The following is a 23,475-nucleotide window of genomic DNA, read 5'->3' as shown; positions in this document are numbered from 1 at the left end:
GAGAAAGTGGGGAAGGTGTACGAAAACCACAAATCTGTGATCGCTAGAATATACTTTTGGGACATTTATTTCTAATAGCTTCGAGCTTTCATCAGAACTTTCGGTTGGCTTTATCTAAGAGCCTGGGAGCATATTCATGTGATGCACAATCAGCCTGAACCTAAACAAGAACTGCATTACATAGATCTGATAAAATTAGTTCAAGCACCTCACATTGTCTGTTTAGGGTCTTTCCCCTGCAGGAGGAGAAGGAAAGATGAAAATTGGCAGAGGGTGAGGAATCAAAAGAGAAAAAGATTTGTAGGTCACCAGTCTATTTTACTTTCGGTTTACTTCTTGAGTTATGAAACATACAGAACGATAATTAAAAAAATAAAAGTGGATGACTTTGGTTTGGATCTGGATCTGGAATGGTGCAGTACAAGACTGACTACAATCTTTTCAATCTTTCACTCTATGCCCTCCCCTTGTAAGGTCGTCTTCTGCCTTTTGTGTGCCCCCGCCATCGTAAGCTGCTTGCAGCCGACGCACCTCGCCTGCCTGGAGTGGAGAGGTCCAATGCCCCGTCTGTCTGGGCACTGACAGCGGGCTCAAATTGGCTGTGACTTCCACTGCTGGCCCACACCATGCCGCTGGAGTCTATCTGCCCCTATCTGACCCATGTCAATTGTATTGGCCAATTTGAAGCAATATTCAGATGTATGTATTCTACCTTGGCAGTACAATGCCCAGCTGTAGATGTCTGTTTTATTTACCTGAAACATTGTGAACGTATGATTCATATAATAACAGAGTATATCAATAAATGCTAATGTATTTTATTATTATCATAATCATAATCATTATTGCTACTACTTATGGAATTTAATCGATAGATGTAAGAAAGCAGAAAAGGTAGAAAAACTTGTTGAGATGATGATATATCTATTGATTGAGTTACATTAAAACTTTCTTATTAACACATAAGCATAATTCTTCCCATTAATATTCAAATAATTTGAAATACTATGCAAATGACAAGAAAGGAGTGGCAATAAAAACAGGTGGAAAGACCTGCATCTCCCAGTTTTACTTTTGCCTGCATGAGATCTGGACTATTCACTGGTAAGAATATATATATATATATATATATATATATATATATATATATATATATATATATATATATATTATGAATGTGGTCATTAAATGTGGTTTCTACAGTGTATTGGTATTCTTGCTCTCACAGCAACAATGTGTAAGAATTAGAGATCATGTCCTGATTAATTGAAAATGATTGAGCTGGTAATGCATGTACAAGTACAGTGTGTACATTCATTATGGCAAATTAATGACAGAATTTAGTTTACTCATTCTAAAATCCATTGGTTCGTATGTTTTAAAACAGGAACTTATGATTTGCATATCAATTATAAAATGTTATTCTTAAAAATTGATATTATTTTCAAGACAGGAGGTGTCCTTGTAGGAGTCGTGTCTAAAATCGTAAAGTAGTAAAATCACATTAAAAAAATTAAATAAAACCTGCATAATAATAATTAATTAATTCGCATTTTTGTAGCGCTAGTGTATTGATATTTGCTAAAATATTTATGAAATATTTATTAATCTATCTCCCAAACTAGGTTAAAAAAAATAAACACATCTATTTATTGTCATTATTAAGGTTAATCATTGCTTTACAGTAAGATAAGTTACAAACAAATTGAACAGTTAAGTACTGACAATGTATTGTAGAAGACTCCTAGTGAGATGATCTCAACTGGTTTTGAGATTGGTTTGCCACAGCACAGAATTCTCTCTATTTAAAAATAGATTAATATGGTGACCGCCTCTAAAGTCAGAAATAAGATATAAATGTGCTGCCCTTTGAAATATCCATGAAATACGGTTGATAGAGTACAGGCTTGCAATTTGCAATTTGCATGTAAGTCACAGTTTTGATTTGATCGAGGCATTTGTACGTTTTGCAAGAGAGATTTCAGTTACTAAATATTATTGTTTGTTTCGTCTTTACAGAGAACAGTTGTAAGAATACTACATGAATCCTTCTTCTAAATCTGGGGAAATATACCCACCTCCCCCAGCTTATCAAGAAACAGGTAAAGCACCGACAAATTCAAACCATCATTTCATATGATTGGAAGAACACGTTATTAAATAGGGTCAAGCTTAAATAAACAAATTACTTTTGGTTTCTAAACCATATATGGTATTATACTGTACTATACTCTGTTCACATTTGGACTAGTTTGTAAGCTGCATGTTTAATGCAATAACTTTTTCAGCTTGTATTTCTGCACCTCGTTGTGCCAGTGTGTCTTCTGTCTGTCTGATATCAATCAGCGCTGCTGGAGAAATGTCAGTAACCGCGGGAGAAATGCCAGTAACGCATTCAGGTGCATTAGGGTTTTGAGGAAGTTGTTCTTCCTGCAGACCTGGGCAATGACAGACATTCAGCAACATCAGGGAAACTTCCCAGCTACAAGAATGCAATCCGACATCTTGAAAGTGATTACATTACACCTTTATGTTCAGTAATCCATCAAGAACAATTAAAAACAGGCATCCTAGCAGACCACACATAATTACATATATTCAATGGCAACAAATTCAACAGGAATTCTGCTTGACTGCCTGGAAAACATCTGAACTGACCACACCCTACCACAGAGCTCAGACATTGGTCACTTATATTATATTATCCCCAATATCCCCTATACATGCAACCTACATCAGAGGTCACAGAGAAAGCGCATGTGGTCCTCTTTTACCCACTTTATTTTATTTCCTCACTCTGTAGGTCTACCTAAAATGATGGAACAAAAGGCTGCTAATCTTTCATACAACGAAAACAATGTCAATGCCAACCCACCTGCCCCGGCTCCGACTTCTCAATATACAGTAGTTCAGCCACAGCCACAGATGCTTCTACAGCCTCAGCCTCAAATACTGCAACAGCCTCAAATATTGCTACAGCCCCAGGCTCAGACAGGTAAGATGTTCTATGTACAGATTATACAAAAGGTCAAATATCAAATTGGTCTGAGAGGTGCAGAGTTGGAAACAATAACACAGTATAAACAGACAAATCCTCATGAAAATAAGATCAGGATTAAATAAAAAAAGATTTCCTTTGTCTTCTCCCAGACTATTATTACATGCATTAACCCGATATTTGCCTGAAATCTGTGGAAAGAGAAAGCAAAGAGAAAGAGAGGAAAAAAGGATAAACTCATATGTCGGCTCATTGTGCCAACCTGCCTATTCTTATCCATCACCAGACTTAATATAGTTAAAGACCACACACAATGTGACCAAGGTAACTGCAGAGTAACAGAATGTACAGGGACACCTTTCCCAATCCTACATCTAGAGATCCAGCAGCAAGCATAACCTCACCTCTTTGGGTAGTATTCTCTATCTCAGATTTGGTTGTGCAAATTAGGATTGCAGATGTAGACAGAAAAGCACTGGGGAACCAGAATTAGTGTAATGCATGTTTTATTACCAGTTCAATATTAAGCCACCCTCTCTCCACAGTTCAATACGTGCAGGCGATGCCTGTACAGGGTGCGGCTAACCAGATTTTTGGAGAGGATCCCGGCCAAACAATATGTTATAACTGCCAACAGAGAATCACAACTAATGTGGTCTACAAAGCAGGGGCCTTTTCCTGGGTGATATGCATTGTTTTTTGTCTTTTTGGGTAAGTGCATTAAGTCAAGGGCTTGACAGTCATATTCTTAAAAGAGCTACTGTATTTAAGTTTACAGCTGGGAATTTTCAAGAACACAGAAACAGATTGGCTTTTAAAAATGTCACCAGAGCAGTGATGTGGTTTGGCCTGAGAAAGAGAGAGATAGATAAATGACAGGAGATAACAGTAGGCTGTAACATTACTTTCTACTAGGACAATTAATCAGCTATCATTAACATTCAGAGACAAATGTCAAAATAAAAAATCATAATAAAAATCATATTAAGCTGACATATTATTTAAATGGTAGCAGCTGAGAGTAGTTATTGGTGACAAATTGAAATGTTAAATGAATCAGGGAGGATTCTGAAGGAGACTCAGCAAAACCTGGAACAGAAATGGATCATATTGTGAAGAAGAGCAGGAGAAAAGCCAAGGCAACAGGCTGATAGTAATACAAATACTCCATGTCTGTTTTTCAGATTGATCTGTGGCTGCTGCCTTATCCCCTTCTTTGTGGATAAATTTATGGATGCTCACCATAGTTGTCCCAATTGCCACCAACGCCTTGGTACTCATAGACGAATATGACCTTTCACCACAGGAATGGTCCATGACTGGTGTTGTTGATAGAAGACAGCATCTTCTAATGAGAAAACACCAACAATGGGGAAAGGATGAGGGGGAAGCTGATTTTTCTTTTATATCGAATTCAGATTTCTGGTGATATATCTATATATGTCAGCTGCAAAGTATTTACACTAATTTGCATCATTGAAAGAGGTTTCATGAAATGTGATTTGATTGGGCAGCATATCTTTTTGTCTCCCTCTGCTGTTTATAAAGGGTACAGCTCTTTGTTGCAACTTGCTTTTATACTGTATTCTACACCCAACTACCTGCAGGTAATACAGATTGATGCCATTGACTACTACAGCCAACATGTCAGAGATAGCAATGGCTATGCCCTGTATATATATAACCTACATCTGAAAAACAAGACTCTGGGTAAAATTAAATGTCTTAAATGTGATTTTTCAAACACATGCACAATCTGTTACTCAAGGGCTGGAATAACCTTGCCTCAGAACCAGCTGCTGAAGATTAAGCACTCCTACCAATAAAACCTAATCTATACCTGCAAACCTGTGAATTCTGTTTCCATTTGCTCAAGATAACCTACCAATAACTACAATAAAAATGCATAACTTAACTAAGGCTTGTTGCTACTCTCACTGTTCTCATTTTATTTCTGTTACTCATCCTTTAACTTTGTGGTTTAGACTGCTGATACGTTGTATGCCTGATATATGTAAAAGCGAATAAATCAAACTTGACAAAATATTGGAAGTAATGTTGTCTAAGCATGAAGTTTTTCACCACAATAAAATAAAAAGGATAAGAATACAGATAATGGGAAGGAAGTCCTGGTCCTGTATGGTTGACAGATGAGCCTCATTAATTCAGGCTGTGGAGTACAGAACAGTGTTTCTGAAGTCCGAGAGCCAGGTAGCAATTATAGGAGGGGAGAGGTCAATCCAAAGCCGGAAAATGTTTTTTCTTGGCTGCAGCTGATCCTGCCAAAAGTATCCTGCTCTGGTGCTGAGAGAGGCACAGGGATGAGTCATCATTCAATACAAACTGAATGATATTCAATGATATCAGTGATATTCCCTGGATGCTGTGCTAATCCTCACCTCCTGTCATAACAAAAATTAATCTGCAAAGTTATATCTGGATGAAAGACTACGAGGAAACGGCTTTTAATGTATTGGTTATTAATTATCATATTAATGTGGCTCTAAGACTTCAGTTCTAAACTTTAAAAAAATGCTTACATACAGCTTTACCAGGAATTTAAAAAAAGTGATCCATATAATTCCCAAACTATTCCCTAAATGCATGGCCCACCACTGTCCCACAAACTGAGACCAGAATGCCCTTTCACCACAATGACTACGTTGCACAATAGTTGGTCATTCGGAATCAATTAATTCCAAACCTACTGTTTACATGATCACACATTCATGAGGTTTATTGTGGAGACCTGTTAACGTGTCAATCATATAACCCGAATAGGCTACTTTGTGACTTGAGCAGTGTGGTTTTGCCACACATTTTGCATTTTCTCACAAATTTAATTTTCTGGAACTCATGATGACTCGCCATCTGGGTAATTTGAAAGATTAATAATGTAAATGTTATCTATTTAAATTGAATGTTTGTCCTAAATCTAAGTGTTAGTAAACAATTCCGATTGCAACAATATCTATCGCATGGAGAGACCAAAACCGGAAGTACATGAGCTGGCTGAGATTGAAGCGGAAATACGTAGGCTATAGGCCAAGTGTCCATTTATGAGACAGATTTCCCATGATGCCCGAGCGGCGCCCTAAGCTCACGTTGTTGAGTGCACACTACACATGTTGAGGTCACGGGTTCGTGTCCCGGCCGCCCTACAAGGTTAGGTGAACACTTATGTTTAGAACCATATCGTTCCCCGGCCTCCTCACATTTTTCTTTTCCGTAAACTTGTAATTTTAAATATATACAATGCAAATCATGAAAAGAAAATGTATGTTTAAAATAAAATTGATATCGTTAATCTTTATCCTGGCAATTTTCAGCCATTAGTTGAAGAATACACACAGAGTATCAGCAATGGCAATGAAACATGATAAATACTTAGTCTTTTCACCTGCAATGAAAAAGTGAAAGGAGACCATTACCGACCTCCCACAGTCTGTGCTACGTACTACGTGGAAAGGATGAGAGAGAGGCTGCGGACCTCGATTTTCAAGCTGCTGCATTACAGCGATCAACAGGCCATTCTCGCTGGAGCTCAGAGTGGCTCCTCCCTGCAGCTCGGTGGCTGCACGCTTCGCCTTTTCCCAGATTACAGCAATGTCACAGCTCGGAAGAGATGGGATGGGGCACCAGACTGGAAAGGCAAGATTCTGATTGCTGCCTCCCCTGGAATACTGCACCCCCTGACTGATTGCGCATGCGCAGTTTTAAACATTGTAATATAACTACTAAGCTCAATAATTACAATATCTTCATTATATACAACTGACTTCACATTTGGCTTTATAAAACAATTCAATGAGAGGTCTTCAATTTAAAATAGATTTGAATTCATATCACAATGTCATGCTATGTGACATGGAGAGGGCGATGGCGACCTCTGGTGGGGACATGTGGAGGTGCATCCTACTGTGGTTGTCACAGTAAGTAGCTTTATTTTCAATTGGCAAAATGTACATGATTTAAATTCAAACTACCTGTAAATGGATGCAGATAATGTACATTACTGATGTAATAAAGCATGCACAGTTGGGTGAAAAGCCATGAACGTGCAATTCTCCTGCGCAATCAGTCAGGGGATGCAGGATTCCAGGGGATGCCAAATATGTCACAACCCTGGGCGTGGTTAAGGGTCTCACGGGGGGAAACAAGTGCTTCTTAAAACATGAGTGGAAGTGGAGGATTACGAGGTTTCTGTGGGATCTACAAATCTCTACAACTCAGAGTTCGAGTCCCCGGTCACGCATCATGGTTATGAAACAAACTGCACTGATGTTAATAAAAAGCCTGCAGGTTGAAAAATCTAAAATGCATGAAATACTAAGCAATGGGATTTTAATGTCCTCTCCTATGGTACCTGATTCTCCAAAGAGCACAATAGGAGTATTTGGTTTTCCTGTGGTGCGGTGATAGGATGGTTATAACATCCTGAAAGAAGCCTTGGAGAATGAATTAGCAGGTGGCAGCACCTGACCTGCAGTGCTCCCATGATTGGCCCAGGTGCTGGGTAAAAGAAGGAGTCAGGCATACCAAGAGTGATGCCAGATTAGTTCTTGGGATGGCAGCTTCCCCTCCACCCTGAAATCCATCCACCTCCCTACAGCATCCAGTAAGTACATCTCCAACAATACATTCCCCTCTCCTTTGTGGGGAAATCACTAAATATTTTGCAAACTTCTTTTCTTAAAACACAGCACCACTCAAACCCCTGAAACAGCTCGACTGTTACTATGTGGAGTCACCTTGCTTCTGCATCTTGTTTAAACTGTTAGAGTAAAACGAAATGACTGATTAATCCCATTACCAAAGTACACACTCTTATCAGGGAAAAAAACTGAGCTTACTCACGTGGCAACTCAGAACAATCAGTGAAGCCCACGTTAGATTTCTTTTGTTCTTTTCTTTTTTTCTTTCTCTTTTTATTACCACCACCACATCCAAAGGCTGTGGTCTGAACTCAATTTCCCTCTCCTGTCCTGCGGAGCAACGATGAAGGTGCTCTGGTTTTTCCTGCTCGTCACAGTCTGCGTCCTGGCTGCCGCGACGCAAGACACAGACAGCAAAGCCTCCAAGAAAAAGAAAGCAAAAGGCATTAAAATCAAGGAAGAGAAGGGGGTTCTGGAGCTGAACAAGAACAACTTTGAGCAGGCGATCAAACAGCATAAGCATTTGCTGGTGAACTTTCGTAAGTACAGGGAATCTGTGCCTTTCTATCTCTGCCTTATACAAGAACACACAAGGATTTTTTTTTTATTACAGGTAGTAAAGATACACTTTTCTGATTCTCTTGGATAGGCTAAGAGAATGAAACCGCACTTTGAATGGCACATTGTCATTCACAGGTTGCTTTTCATTTGAAACATGGATATCAAGAAAACTATGAGAACTAAATGAATGTATGTAATTGAATTTAAAGTTATACTGTAAAGCCACCAGTGAGCAAACGTTATTCCTTGTTGTTAATCTATTGCCAGTCTAAGTTCTTCTGCACAAGAAGTATGGTTGACAATTATGTTTTTTACAAATATTCCTTTGTCCTCTGATGCAAACACAATAGATGATATTACAACTTCATTACACAGGAGTTAAGCAGAGATGTTCTTATATATAATATTGGTTACATATGTGTTCGACCTAACCAAATCATTGATATTTATTTTTTGCTTTAGTGGCTTTTAGAATGTCACTCGAGCAAAGCAAACATATACATCAAGTGATTTTTGTTTTATCCAAATCATTAAGTGGTGTATCAAGCCAATTGTTGGGCTTAATTTGTCCATGTGTTAATTTTCCACGTGTTAAGGTATCCAGTGATTGGTGATTTAAAGACCTGTAATTCCTGCAGGATTGTGGCTCTCCAAGAACAGAGTTGGCCCTCCTGATCTAATGATAATAAATTATAAAGAATTACAGACAATATATCAGAAGCATTTCCATGGCATTCATTCTCACTATCTTTAAGCTGAAAAGCAAACTTAACTGTTTCCACTTCCAGATGTACAAAGCCTTATTGAAAAGTTAAGTGTAACAGTCAACATGCTTTATCAAGCCCAACTCCTGATAAGATCAAACCCAGCAAGGTTTAGTGCCGAGTTTATTAGTCCAAACGAGAGCATTGTGGGACCTCTTATCAAGTGTCTGGTCTTGGTCATTGATATTCTTGCTCCGTACACCACATGCTACTGCTCTTACAAGGGTAAGGGTTATGAGTTAGATTCAGAGCAAAGTTGCTCTCTCCGAACACCTAAAGATTGTTAATGACTCCAGTGTGTGTGTCTATGTAGAAGCACCTCATACAAATTATAGGTGACGTTTCCTGCAGTAAAAACAACACAAACAAGCCAGGAATTTCTTGGAAACCTTGCATGTACAATAACACACATTGCCCTGTGTCGTCCCCATAGATGCTCCTCTCTCGGGAGAATCGCAGGGCTTGACTCGGGAGTTCACCAGCGCAGCCGCCCAGCTCAGGAACGAGTCCTCCACAATTCGCCTGGGGACGATTGACGTCTCCAAAGAAAAGGACCTCACCAAGGAGCTCAATGTCACAGACTATCCAGCCCTGAAGTTCTTCATTTCGGGTGATAAAGAACATCCGATTATCTGCCCAGGTACTGATTAATTTCTTCATTTTTCATGCAGGTACAATATGGATCACACTGAAGACAATGCTGCTGGACCCACATCCATTTCCTTACCAGTTAGCTGTCTTCTAACTTCTGCCAATCAAGTGCTTTCTCTTGCCTCCACATTTCTTCACTCCAAAGCACACTTTTCCTTCAGATTACTCTACTTTTTAATGAGCTCAAACTGACTTCTTTGTCAGAAGAAACAGCAAAGAGTGGCAACCTAAGAGAATGCTAACTAGGTGGCCAAACATATTTAGTTTTTATTTCCTAGACACTATGATACTGTATTTTTTATATTTTTTTGGTGTCCCTTAGTGCTGAGAACAGCCTCTTCCATCATCACCTGGCTGAAGAGGAGGACTGGCCACAGTGCTGAGCACATCAAAGACAGCAGGCAAGCAGAGATCTTTGTGAAGGTCGAGGATGTGGTCATACTCGGCTTCTTTAAGGTAACTTTTGAATTGAATAGCAGTTTCAAGGAAGTAACCCACTATCCCAAATAAATGAACAAGGAAACAGTTGACACACAATAATAGCCCAGTAAGAACTGTGTGTGCGTGTTGGTTTACTGAAGTCCCCTGAACGTAGCTGTAAAATGATTATAGACTTATAATAACTTATAATAACTTTGTTTTCCTGTTGACTTTGTTGTTATTTTAATTTTTCCGGCTCTAGGATCTTGAAGAAGAGGCAGTGAAAGTATTTTACGAAGCAGCTATGGATATCCCGGATCTGCCATTTGGAGTGACCAAGAATAAGAATGTCTTTAATAAATTTAATGTCACAAAAGACATAGTCCTGTTATTTAAAAAGGTAAAGGCCACAAAGTCATTAAGACCCCGTTGCCCCATCACTTCACATCCCATTCTGCTTTCTCTACCCCAGTGGGGGTTTAAGACCATTAGATCAATTCAAGACTTTAAAACTGACCTTTGTTTTGAGGTGTGGGCTATTGTCTTAATTTGAATAACAAAACCAGAAAGAGATTACAGTATCCTTTTAGTTATTTTCCTTTTAAAGTACTCTGTTAGAGTACTTGTTTTCTACTCTAAGAATAGAAATATGATTCAGCTTAAGCTTTGATTGTTATTTTTAAATAACTTTATCCATTTTCACTCCAGTTTGAAAAATTTGCGGACTATGAAATCTCCAGCGAAACAACCAAAGAGAGTCTGATGAAGTTCATAAGAGTGTATGAAATGGACCTGGTGACAGAATATAACCGAGAGGTGGGTGTCAAACATTCACATCACGCCCGAGCCACACAGCACAGCCGTGGAGCTCCATGACGCTGATCTCATCTTGCTTGTTTGTGTTTGTTTTTGCTAGACTTCAATAAAAGTGTTTGGCTCTCTCGTGACCACTCACATCCTACTGTTTGCAAACAAGAGTGCAGAAGACTTTGGAGACCTCTACGAAACCTTTGAAAGCACTGCTGCTGAATTCAGGGGCAAGGTAATTTCATAGACATATCTTCCAACTCAAAGAGTGAAACTCACTTCTGTTCCTGGAGAGAGGCAGCCCTGTAGGTTTTATGGGTAATTTAAATTTGGTTGAGCAATAGTCTCTAATCCCATTCCTGGAGAGCCACATTCATGCTTGTTTCTAAATCATCAATTATTGAATAACTTGAAGGCATTTTTTTTTAAATGTAATTAAGCCCAATAATTGAATCAATTCAGAAGTTAATGGTTTAAAATTGAAAAAAATATATTAATAAACTGTGTCTCTACAGCCCTGTAAATCTTAAACCATGTCCAAACCTGGTCTTGCAGTCCAGCAGACGTTAGGTCTCATTGAATCAACACAGTTAAAATCCTATTTGCTTAATTGGTCCACTTAAATCTATGATTAGTTAAATCTAGCCCCTCCAGGTCTAAGTTTTTATCAATTAACTAAACTGACATGAAAAAAAATCCTCTGGTTTAATTAATCACGGTGAACTTGAAAGCCGAAATGTACATTGACATTCCAGTAATACAGCATTCAAATAGGATAGGATATAGATAATAATACAGGTAGATCGTAAACATAACCGAGTAGCTGCATTTTTCTACACTTCATCAAATGTATGCTAAACTACAGTGAATGTCTGAGTTAGGCTGAAGACCTGGCATTATTAATCATTAGTATTTTGTCTCACCCAGCTGCTGTTCATCCTCATTGACACGGACGAAAGCAGGAACGGGCGGATCTTTGAGTATTTCCAGGTGCGCGACGTGGACACACCTGCGGTCAGACTGCTGAACCTGACGGACAACATGCAGTACCAGATGCCAGCAGACGAGGTCACTGTGCGCAATGTGAGAGATTTCTGCCAGGATTTCTTTGCAGGCAAAGCAAAGGTATTTCTTTATCAATAATAATATTATTATTATTATTATTATTATTATTATTATTATTATTATTATTATTATTATTATTATTATTATTAATAATAATAATAATAATAACTGACATATACAGTGAGGGAAAAAGTATTTGATCCCCTACTGATTTTGTACGTTTGCCCACTGACAAAGAAATAATCAGTCTATAATTTTAATGGTAGGTGTATTTTAACAGTGAGAGACAGAATAACAACAAAAAAATCCAGAAAAACACATTTCAAAAAAGTTATACATTGATTTGCATGTTAATGAGGGAAATAAGTATTTGACCCCTTCGACTTAGTACTTGGTGGCAAAACCCTTGCTGGCAATCACAGAGGTCAGACGTTTCTTGTAGTTGGCCACCAGGTTTGCACACATCTCAGGAGGGATTTTGTCCCACTCCTCTTTGCAGATCCTCTCCAATTCATTAAGGTTTCGAGGCTGACGTTTGGCAACTCGAACCTTCAGCTTCCTCCACAGATTTTCTATGGGATTAAGGTCTGGAGACTGGCTAGGCCACTCCAGGACCTTAATGTGCTTCTTCTTGAGCCACTCCTTTGTTGCCTTGGCTGTGTGTTTTGGGTCATTGTCATGCTGGAATACCCATCCACGACCCATTTTCAATGCCCTGGCTGAGGGAAGGAGGTTCTCACCCAAGATTTGACGGTACATGGCCCCGTCCATCGTCCCTTTGATGCGGTGCAGTTGTCCTGTCCCCTTTGCAGAAAAACACCCAAATCGTTATGTTTCCACCTTCATGTTTGACGGTGGGGATGGTGTTCTTGGGGTTATTCCTCATCCTCCAAACACGGCGAGTTGAGTTGATGCCAAAGAGCTCAATTTTGGTCTCATCTGACCACAACACTTTCACCCAGTTCTCTGAATCATTCAGATGTTCATTGGCAAACTTCAGACGGGCCTGTACATGTGCTTTCTTGAGCAGGGGGACCTTGCGGGCGCTGCAGGATTTCAGTCCTTCATGGCGTAGTGTGTTACCAATTGTTTTCTTGTTAATGATCTCAAGGCAGCTGGGACCATAGTCACCAAGATCCTCCCATGTAGTTCTGGGCTAATTCCTCACCGTTCTCATGATCATTGAAACTCCACGAGGTGAGATCTTGCATGGCGCCCCAGACCGAGGGAGAATGACAGTTATTTTGTGTTTCTTCCATTTGCGAATAATCGCACCAACTGTTGTCACCTTCTCACCAAACTGCTTGGCGATGGTCTTGTAGCCCATTCCAGCCTTGTGTAGGTCTACAATCTTGTCCCTGACATCCTTGGACAGCTGTTTGGTCTTGGCCATGGTGGAGAGTTTGGAATCTGATTGATTGATTGCTTCTGTGGACAGGTGTCTTTTATACAGGTAACGAGCTGAGATTAGGAGCTCTCCCTTTAAGAGAGTGCTCCTAATCTCAGCTCGTTACCTGTATAAAAGACACCTGGGAGCCAGAAATCTTGCTGATTGATAGGGGATCAAATACTTATTTCCCTCATTAACATGCAAATCAATTTATAACTTTTTTGAAATGCGTTTTCCTGGATTTTTTTGTTGTTATTCTGTCTCTCACTGTTAAAATACACCTACCATTAAAATTATAGACTGATCATTTCTTTGTCAGTGGGCAAACGTACAAAATCAGCAGGGGATCAAATACTTTTTTCCCCTCACTGTATGGTGATAAAAATAAACCAAAATAATAGCTCACCACCAGAGTCACATTTTGCAGCAACCGATAACTCTAAGAAGGACGTTACTTGCAGTATTACTTTAAGTTTTATGTCTTAAGAGAATGTATTTAGTTACGTGCTAGCTGTCATCTTGCAACTAAACATTTTCAGCTTGAATTTGTTTAATGCTTTCACAGCCGAAGCTGGATAGTCAACCCATTCCTGAGAACTGGGACAAGCAACCAGTGAAGGAACTTGTGGGCCTGAATTTTGAAAGAGTTGCTTTCAATGATGAGAGGAACGTTTTTGTCATGTTTTGTAAGTCTGCTTCCAAATCCAAGCCGTGTCACTTACATTTTAGTAATCCAAGTACTGTACTTTCAGATTAATACATTTTCACTAGCTGTTGATGATGATCACACAAAATGCCAATAGCAATAACACCTTAATCTTGATTTTATAAAAGTCCCCTTTTGACCACTGATAGGAACCTTAAACACATTCAATGACATTAATGGATCGGTGGATGCATGAACTGATTAAGTAACATATAAATAAACACACAAACTAGAGAAAGAAAAATCTCTGTTTACATTTACAAATTAACATTTTCCCCACAGGTCTTTATCCCAATCAAAATATAAGTCATTATAAAGTAATCTATGAGGATATAACTTATTTTCCACCAGAAATATACTCAGTCTTCAAAAATGCCTTTTCTCTTCTACTCCCTCACTCCACCTACTTCCCTGCGCTCTGTGGTCTGCAGATAAGCCATGGTCTCAGGAATGCAAGGATCTGTTTCCTGTGTGGGAGAAAGTGGGGAAGGTGTACGAAAACCACGAGTCTGTGGTGATCGCTAGGATAGACAGCACAGCCAACGACGTTCACACTCTGCTGCATGAGCGCAACCCCATGTTCAAGTTCTTCCCAGCGGTATACGGTGAAAAGGTCTGCACTACATGTCTTTGAGTGAAATCCTGAGCTAGCAATACTCCCTTGTACAGGCCTCTTGAAGTTTGCAGGTGAATGCCAGGTGACGGGGGAAAACACCTAAATGCAATTAAACAATCAGTACAGGGTTTTCAAGATGCCCTTAACATTCCTCACAACTGCGATAGTTCCCCAGCTTCACAGAGCTACATCCTCCATCTGCATCACCCTCAACTCTCTGTTCATCACTGGCCTAGTAGAATAGCTCTTCGGCACAGGGTTATCAACTCTTTGTGCTTGAAAAAACAAATGCACCTCCCCTGACTATCTCCTTGAAACTTGCACTACGTGAATGTTAGAGATTTAAGTTGCTCTATTTACAGCATGGGGATTTTACCTCCAATCTTCTCCCACGGTCTCCTAGGTGGTTCCCTATTCTGGAAAAAGAACGTTAGAAGACTTTGTTCAGTTTGTTGAAAGTGAAGTGGAATTAGCCAAGGAAGAAAAGGCAAAGGTGGGTGACGTTAAAAATACAAATGGATCGTGTTGTGTGTGAAGATATTCTGCTCTCTGTGTGCCTGGAATCCAGGTATTAAACAAAAGCATTTAAAGATGACAGATTTCACTGCTGAAGGCAAAAAATGTTTTGAATATATTGAACCGGTTTGCTTCCTTTGGGGACAATTTATTCCGACAACTTTGAGCTCTCATCTGAATAACTCTCGGTTGGCTTGATCTAAGAGGCTGAAAGCATATTCTCGTGCTGCACAACCGACCCAGCAACTTACATTAACCAAATGAAATGGTTCAATCACATTAGTTGAAGCACCTTCCTTACAAGCCCTCACACCATTGTCTATTTACGATCTTTCCCCTGCAGGAGGAGGTGGAGAGAAAAAAAATAGCCGAGGCAGAGAAAGCAAAAGAGAAGGAGAAGAAGGAGGAGTTGTAGCCCACCTGCCCATTTTACATTCTGGTTACGTTTTTGAGTAAGGCCTAAAACATACAGAAACTTTATTGAAGAACAACAGAAAAGTGGATGTGTCGAGGTTTGGATCTGGAATGCTGCAGTACAGGTCTGACTACAATCTAAGCTGTACAAACAATCTCAGCCTCCTTTAATGCAGTGAGCTCCTCCCAAAGATCTCTGTGCGCTCACACTCCATGCCTGCCACCTAGTAAGGTCATCTTCTGCCTTTTGCTTTGGCAATAAGGGGTAAGGGGTGTGGCCCTGAGGAATCCAGGGGAATCAAAGCACACAGCCTGTTTTTATTAAGGACAACAAAGATTACAAATGAGAGGAGTACTCTTGGTCCATCTAGCTATATTGAAAATAAACGCTTTACTCATAGACTGCACCATCGTTTTTCTCTGATTTTAATCTGTGTTCATTTCTGCCGCTGGTCTTCCTTTCCTGTCTCTGATACAATACAGTGCTGCTGTAAAACTCCATCTAATGAGTCTAATTATCAGTGATTCATTAGCCTTCACGAATGGAATGAATACGCCACGTGATTGAATTACCGCACAACACGTCAAAAGGAAAGTGTGCTGATCATAATGGACTGTTTATTTCGGATGTTCCTTTGTTTATTGTTCAAGTGAAAATATTTCAAAACACTTGAGAAGGAGAGCTAAACAACACTTGTCTTGTATCACATATAGCATGGAAATTATATTATATATTAAAGTTGACCTTAACATCTATAGTTTTGTTTAGGTTCATAAAAGATTCATGGTGCTTTTATTTTCTGTTTCCAAATAGACAGCTTAAATTGGTCCTTCAAATCTGCCTAGTAATAATTACTTTTAATTAAATATGAATAAGATAAACTAGAGGACAGTAGTAACATGCTAGATTGAGGTCATTCACTCTGGACAGGCACAATACAGTTTCCCCATTTCATATTCCCAAACAGGTCTCCCCTCAATTCACATAATTGCTAGATGTTATTTTGTACAATGTTTATATTTAGGTTATAACATTTTATTTCATGGTAATAAATAGTCACAATCTTTGACGTCAACAGCAACAGAAGCCTCACGTCATGTTCAAGATGTTCCCTCCTTTTTCTCCATTTACACGTCACCCTTGTGAGCAGGTAATACATATAATAAAAGAACAGGTGTACTAATACAAATTAAAAGCACAAGTAGAAAATACAGACCGACGAAGAGCAATCATCTAATTATGACTAATATATGGGTATGGTCATGTTTGTAAGAGCACACTCCCATGTCTAAGGCATACCAGTTTTACGGGATGTATCAAGTAAAAGTAATTGTTGAAAACTTAGAAAGATTTAAAATGGCATAGGGGAGAGATCATTTAATGTTGCTAAATAAAGCCTTTGCTATTCTAATGTACACACCCAGCTACAAAATGCAAAATTCCACTATTTGATGGCATTCAAAGAATCCATGGTCTGTTCTTGAAAGGGAACATGTTATCTTTCGAGATCTCAGCGTAAGACCACATGCATTCCAGCTCACGGAAAAGCAAGTTTTCTGAATCACTGTCAGGTATGCGCCAGAGAAACAGGTTTATCAGAAACCTTGAACCCCTTCAACACATGACACTGTACAATTTAAAAATATTGAAGACAATCATGTTTTGTTCGACAATCAGAATACTGTGTACGGAATGATGGTGCACTGATTTGAACTTAAAAGGCTTAATTCTGATTGGACAAAAAACGAATCAGCCTTACAAACAACTTAAAAAACAGTGACATAGTTGTAAATCTGACATTTTGTGTGTATGGCCAAAACCAAGGCTAAAGTCTCTATTTAGAAAACTGGCAGGATATCTACCTTCACCTTCTTCTTATCGTCATCATTATTATTGCTACTACTTACTTAGATTACTTACACGGTAGTAGTAAGGTAGAACAAATCATGCTGAGATTATGATTATGATGATGATGATGATGATGTATCTATTGAGACACCATTTGTTATAGTAATACATTTGTGTGACATTCCTATTAACATATACGCATGATCCCACCCATTGATATTTAATGAAGATGAAATACTATGCAAATTTCAAGAAAGGAGTGGCAGTAGAAACTGGTGGAAACACCTGCATTTTTCTCAGTGTTACTTTGGGCTGCGTTGGATTTGGATCACCTGACTATTCACTGGTAAGAACATACTCTCTATATTATTAACTTGGTCATTAAGATGGTTTCTACAGTGGATTGGTATTATTGCTCTTTTAAACAGCAGCAACATGTAAGGATTAGAACTAGCATAAAAACAAGAACTTAAGGCTTTGCTGAACCATTATACAAAGTTTTTCTTACACATTGATATTAGTTTGAGGACAGGGAGGTGTCCTTGTAGGCGTTGTGTGGGTCTCAAAGTATGTTTCAGAATTTCACCTTTTTGTTATCCGTCTTTGCTGAGTAAAATAATGTATTTTAACAAAACCCCCATAATAAAAATTAAATTGCATTTCTGTAGAGGTAGTGTATATACTAAATATCAAACTCCTCTATCTTCCAAACTATGTTAACAAAATAAACACACACCTATTTTTATTCAGTGTAATAATTACAAAACATTGCTTCACAGTAAGAGACGTGCAAAAGAAATGCAATGGTTTAGTCTGCTTTTTGATCTAGCTGGTTTTTAGATTGGTTGTCGCTGCACAGAAGTAAACTATAATGATTTACAAAATAGGTTAATATGGTGACCAAGTCAGTGATTTTGTTTTGTTTTGTATTTTCCAATTTCATACATGAAATACTGAAATACTCCAGAGAAAACATGATCATATGCTCAAAAGAAATAAATACTTGATCAAGTGGAAAGGTAAAATCTGAATTTGCACTATAGCTCATTTTGAGTTGTGTCCAAATCACAAGACCTGCTTTGACAATTTCAGCATACCTTGAACCAAGCCTACAGTGTGCCTCTGCATTGTGAGTCTGAGCCAGACCACACCCTAGTCTGTGCTTCTTTTTGGGTGTTAGCCATCAGGTTTGTGGCTGGATTTTAACACTGCCAAGCGGAAAAACACTCTGGCCACAGCTCACAGATAAAAAGATTGTGTGCAGGTCCTCTGATATTTCAACAACCCTTACCAGTTTTAACACACTGAGAAGATTAAAACAGTGTTGTTTATTTCCTAGCAGTAACAATGACAAACAAAAACATCAAATGCATGGAGTGAGTCCAAATAATATTTTAAGCGTGGGGAGGGGGGAAGTTTGACACAGTCTAGCAATTATAGGTGAGGGTTTTGTTTTCCAGTTTGTTTAATATGGATCATATAGTGTGGATATTTCTCAGTGTTTTTCAAAACAATACACTGAGGCCTACTTTGTTGTATAGACTATTATGAACAAATGGCTTGTTTATTGTTCTTACTGATCAACATGTAAGGAAAATAACTTTTTATAACTGAAGCTCTTTAGTCTAACACATTGCAGGTTTTCTGCCAGTTTGCCAAATATCAGTGAATGTGATATGAATTCCAGTCCTTTACCCAGTAAACCAGTAATTTACTCCACTTCAATAAAGGATCTGACCTGTTTCTTCCACATTGCACCCCTACCTTCCTCTTCACCAAACCGTTCAAAGCATGGACAACTCAAGCTGGGGTATCTATCCAGCCTTTTATAAGGCAGCAGGGTTAACATCGTAAATATTACAATTGCAATGTTACACAGGGTCACAGAAAAACATGCTGCAGAGTAGCATTCCTCTTTCTACGTTTTCAGTGCTACTGCCAGAGATGCTTCTCAGTGGATACATTCTAGTCCTCCAGCTGTGTTTCGGCTATAATCGTCCATGCAAACCATACAATTAACTAATTGATCGATTGATTGATTAATTGATGTATTACAGTTGCAATGCTTGGAGTACTAACCTAGCCCACCAATTCAAACCACATCTCAATCAGAAATGGCAAATGTTGAATAATAATAATAATAATAATAATAATAATAATAATAATAATAATAATAATAATAATAATAATAATAAAATACATTTCTCATTGAAGCGAGTCCGTTTTTCTTTTGTCTTGATCCTTCTGGGAAAAAATATCCTGAAAATCCGTAAAGGAGCGGTGCATCAATTCACTCTCCAATATTGTTTTAATTGCTGATAATGATACATATGTGAATGTATGTATCAGGCAACTTTATTTAAAAAGCCACAATAAGAAGAGCCGCTATCACAGAGAATACCGCACCTTCTCGGTGACTAATGCCTGACGTGCGTACTTAATGATTTATAGAGGCACTTGTATCTGAAATCATTATCAGTTACACGTGGGTTACAAGCTTCCAGATTCTTAAAAAGAGCGAGAAAGAGAAATAATTACCCCCCTCCCCTCCCCTCCGCAGAGCACCGTGAGGAGGCGAGGATGAGCTCCACGACCAAAGCAGGGGACACGCTGCCCGCCCCACCGCCCTATGGGGGACCGGGTAAGGCATCCTCATTGTACCTGCACTCGCACCCACATGCTGTTACAATTCAAGAGATCCGATTAGTGACTCCCGATGGCTAATAACGGTGAATGCATGCAAGTGTTTCTTCAGGCCTTCCTTCTAGTAACGCGTCTCCAGAGCCTGTCCTGTGTAGGGGAACAGGCCTGTCTGGTTTCGACTTGAGACAATCAATGTGTTGTGTAAGGAGGACACGTTTAGCTTCCTGTGATCTTTAGAAACTTTGACTTGGCTGTAGCTTAGTGGATATATGGATATGAATAGATATTGTGTGTGTGTGTGTGTGTGTGTGTGTGTGTGTGTGTGTGTGTGTATGCATGCATCTTTATCTATCCATCTATCTCAGTCCTATGACATTTGTCATGGCATCATTCAAAAGCAGGATTACTGATTTGGGAGCTCCCCTTTGCAGAACTTAAATCTCTAACGAAGTCTGCAATAGCTTGTAACAGAAATGGGACTTTTATTTCTCTCTCTGAAATACAATAATGAAGGGGGGATAAAAACAGATACTAACTTTACAACCCTGACTCTTCCTTCCTGCTTGTACAGGTGGTACAATCAAAACTGGTGCCTCTGGTGTGACGGTCTACCATTTACACTCCCCAGTTAGCCCACCCCCACCGAGAGATGGGGAGTACGAGAACAAAATCGCAGGTAGGTAGCCTACATTTCCTCCGTGCAGAGGATCCACTAATCAAATGTAACAACCATGAAATGGCAGAAATATTGCTACCAGTTTAATTTTAAAATCACTTCCTGTTGCTCATTAAGGCGTTCATTTTTTTTTTTTAAGGTTTCCTTAACGCTGGTCCTATTCATATATTAATAGTTTCCTATTCAGATTAACTGAAATAAATACAGTAAGTATTAGTATTCCAGTGTACTCAGTCTACAATTTTCAGAACTTTACATTGCTTCAGAGCAGCAGAGCATTTCATGCATGCATTATAATAAAATGGATGAATAATACACAATGTAGAAATCCTCTTTAAAAACCTGCTTTATTTTTCAGACTACAACCAGTCTTCAGAAAGCCCAAACAAGTTTGTCAGTTATGATGACACACAACTGGGACGTAATCCGGGAATGACAACGTGCATATACTGCCGTCAGCAGGTCCTGACCAACGTCCAGTACAAAGTGGGAACGTATGCTTGGCTCATGTGCCTGCTTTTTATACTATGTGGGTAAGTACTGCTGTAGCTTTTATATTTGTTTTACTAGCACAATCGTCAGTAGAGTAGATGTGTTATTATCCATATAAATGTATATTCCCAAGAGTTGGGGAAAAATAGACCTAGAAGATGACCACATTAAAGATTGGAAGATTAAATTTAAACTTTGTATTAAACAAACCCTGAAAAGGGAGGCTATAGATTGAAGCAAATGTAAATATCTTGGGGAGCCCTTCATCCAGCAGTGGATTGATATGCTTATGATGATGAGAAATATTCCTAAACCTTGTAAAGGGAATTTTAAAAAGCTTAAAATCCTGTAATACATTTTTTTTTTTTTTTCTTTCATAACATGTTTTTCTAAATTCCCCATCATGTCTGATCATATGGACCTATTTTGAGCGAGTGTACTTTTTTTTTTTTTTTGATGTCCTAAGTGTCTATGTATTCAACATAAAAGCACTGCCAATGCATAAAAAAAAACAAAAAACAAAAAAAACATAGGACTTTTAGTGTTCAAGTACATGATCCATGATACACAGCCAGATCTGAAATCAGTTGAAGGAGGTTCCCGTCTCCCAGAATGACTCCAAACTCAGTAGTTGTTTTAGGGAGACCACTTGCCAGGCCCACTCAGTTTAGAGTGGACCTAGTCCTGCACCCGAGATGTGTGGCTGGTGGACTAATCACTTCTGAATCTCATGCAAAGAAACATCTAATGTTCTTCTACCTTTTCAGGCTCATCGTTGGCTGCTGCCTGATCCCGTTTTTTGTTAAATTCTTCAAGGATGCTTATCACACCTGCCCCAAATGCCAGCGCATGCTTCACATTCACAAGAGGAGCTGCTGTGATTAACTGCCTTAACGCCTTTCAATGCCCACACCTCTTCCTTACAAAATCAGTAATAAGATTAAAGGGGATGTACAAGTGTCACATTGGTGATTCAGTAATTTGTGTACATGTATATTTTTGTTGCATGAATTAAAATGTCACCCTGTGGAAGACCAAGCAGGTGGCATGTATGTGGAAAAGCCTTAATCCCAGAGTCCTGTTGTTCAAGGGTTTCGGGGGTTCTGTGAGGAACATTTTAACTGTTGATTAAATGTGCTATGGAAACTCTTATGACCATCCATTTGACTTAATAAAATTGTACCTGTTATATGAAGTATAAAAATGTAAATAACCACTTATTCATTGACTACCCTTGTTGTATCTAGGTGTATGGTGACTGGAGTACTTGTGATTTAACTAACCTAATACTATGCACATGTTAAATAAATAAAAATCCCAAACTCCTTATGTAAGGAATAGCAAGCAATTTATTGCTAAACTCTTAATACTTGAAGACTTCTAACAATTGACTAATAGTCCTTGCAGTGATTGAGAGCCTTTTACACCTGTGATGGGTAGCTGTACATTGGAGTAGTTTACAAGTTTGAAGTGCAATATATTTCAATAAAGTATATAGCTCTTAATTGCACAGCTGTGGTTACTGTCATACACTGGTAAGGAATTGTGGAAATTCAGTTAAGTCCACACTACATGTATGGTTGTATAAGATGTAGCAAAGATTAGCTGTACAGGGATTTTCAATGTATTACAATCAGTGTGATTTGCTTTTTCCACGTGTGAACATTGTGTAATGTTTACTCAAAGTCAGGCCACACAGGCACTGTGTTTTCATACCCTGTAGTGAGATGGTACCACCTACTGTGGAAATTTTGAATTACACTTGGCTAATGCCCAGATGAGTTTACAAGATCCCAGCAACAAAGCTGGGCATGTAGGTCACCAATTCTTTCCTCCCCCGAATACAATTGTAAGTGGATTCATTTAAATCCACTGTAGAATAAAAGGAAATAGTGTGTGTATATTTATATATATATATACACACATACACCAACTTATTTTTCCCTACCTACATAAAAAAAAAAACAACCTCCCATTCTATAAAAGTTGCAGATCACGCTCATCTTTCGCTTAAAGAGCTGAAATTACAAGTACAACACTGAGGGTCTGGTTCTGTTAAAAGGCAAAAGGCTAGATCCTGTGGTTTCAGTGTTTACGGGAAGATTATGATTGAAAAATTTAGAACATTGACCAATTCTGAGAACTACCCGGTCAAGAACGTCGAACATTAAAGCTGGATTAAATCGCCAGATTCTTCCCTCACTATTATCAAAAGATGCTTCACACTTAAAAATACATCAAAATTGTCTTGT

General features: G+C 38.7%; 2 protein-coding genes and 1 long non-coding RNA gene across 3 annotated transcripts; all 3 read left to right on the top strand.

Moving 5' to 3' along the window:
• Window positions 1-955: 955 nt before the first annotated feature.
• LOC136712878 (uncharacterized) lies at window positions 956-4,918 on the top strand. The gene is made up of 5 exons (XR_010804893.1): window positions 956-1,104; window positions 2,020-2,102; window positions 2,804-2,995; window positions 3,544-3,709; window positions 4,183-4,918. It is a non-coding gene; the product is annotated as an uncharacterized LOC136712878 (long non-coding RNA).
• A 3,055-nt stretch (window positions 4,919-7,973) lies between these two features.
• LOC136712877 (protein disulfide-isomerase) lies at window positions 7,974-15,970 on the top strand. The gene is made up of 11 exons (XM_066689695.1): window positions 7,974-8,192; window positions 9,412-9,618; window positions 9,952-10,085; window positions 10,312-10,449; window positions 10,758-10,865; window positions 10,966-11,091; window positions 11,784-11,981; window positions 13,877-13,997; window positions 14,449-14,630; window positions 15,037-15,126; window positions 15,493-15,970. The coding sequence occupies exons 1-11, from the start codon at window positions 7,997-7,999 to the stop codon at window positions 15,562-15,564; spliced, it is 1,572 nt and encodes a 523-aa protein (XP_066545792.1). The 5' UTR covers window positions 7,974-7,996; the 3' UTR covers window positions 15,565-15,970.
• Window positions 15,971-17,603: 1,633 nt separating this feature from the next.
• litafd (LITAF domain containing) lies at window positions 17,604-22,552 on the top strand. The gene is made up of 5 exons (XM_066689594.1): window positions 17,604-17,758; window positions 19,973-20,053; window positions 20,627-20,731; window positions 21,090-21,264; window positions 21,991-22,552. Exons 2-5 carry the CDS (start codon window positions 19,993-19,995, stop codon window positions 22,106-22,108), a joined length of 459 nt encoding a protein of 152 aa, XP_066545691.1. The 5' UTR covers window positions 17,604-17,758; window positions 19,973-19,992; the 3' UTR covers window positions 22,109-22,552.
• The last annotated feature ends 923 nt before the right edge of the window (window positions 22,553-23,475 follow it).

Source organism: Amia ocellicauda, chromosome 17, assembly GCF_036373705.1.
Source record: "Amia ocellicauda isolate fAmiCal2 chromosome 17, fAmiCal2.hap1, whole genome shotgun sequence".
Lineage (NCBI taxonomy): Eukaryota > Metazoa > Chordata > Actinopteri > Amiiformes > Amiidae > Amia > Amia ocellicauda.
The sequence above is the reverse complement of the archived record's forward strand: the minus strand, read 5'-3'. Positions and strand labels throughout refer to the sequence as shown.

Coding starts and splice junctions, on each gene's coding strand:
- LOC136712877 (XM_066689695.1), top strand. CDS start 7,997: ATGAAGGTGCTCTGGTTTTTCCTGCTCGTCACAGTCTGCGTCCTGGCT. Junction 11,982..13,876: donor TCTTTGCAGGCAAAGCAAAG/GTATTTCTTTAT, acceptor ATGCTTTCACAG/CCGAAGCTGGATAGTCAACC. Junction 15,127..15,492: donor CCAAGGAAGAAAAGGCAAAG/GTGGGTGACGTT, acceptor TTTCCCCTGCAG/GAGGAGGTGGAGAGAAAAAA.
- litafd (XM_066689594.1), top strand. CDS start 19,993: ATGAGCTCCACGACCAAAGCAGGGGACACGCTGCCCGCCCCACCGCCC. Junction 20,054..20,626: donor ACCGCCCTATGGGGGACCGG/GTAAGGCATCCT, acceptor CTGCTTGTACAG/GTGGTACAATCAAAACTGGT. Junction 20,732..21,089: donor GTACGAGAACAAAATCGCAG/GTAGGTAGCCTA, acceptor TTTATTTTTCAG/ACTACAACCAGTCTTCAGAA.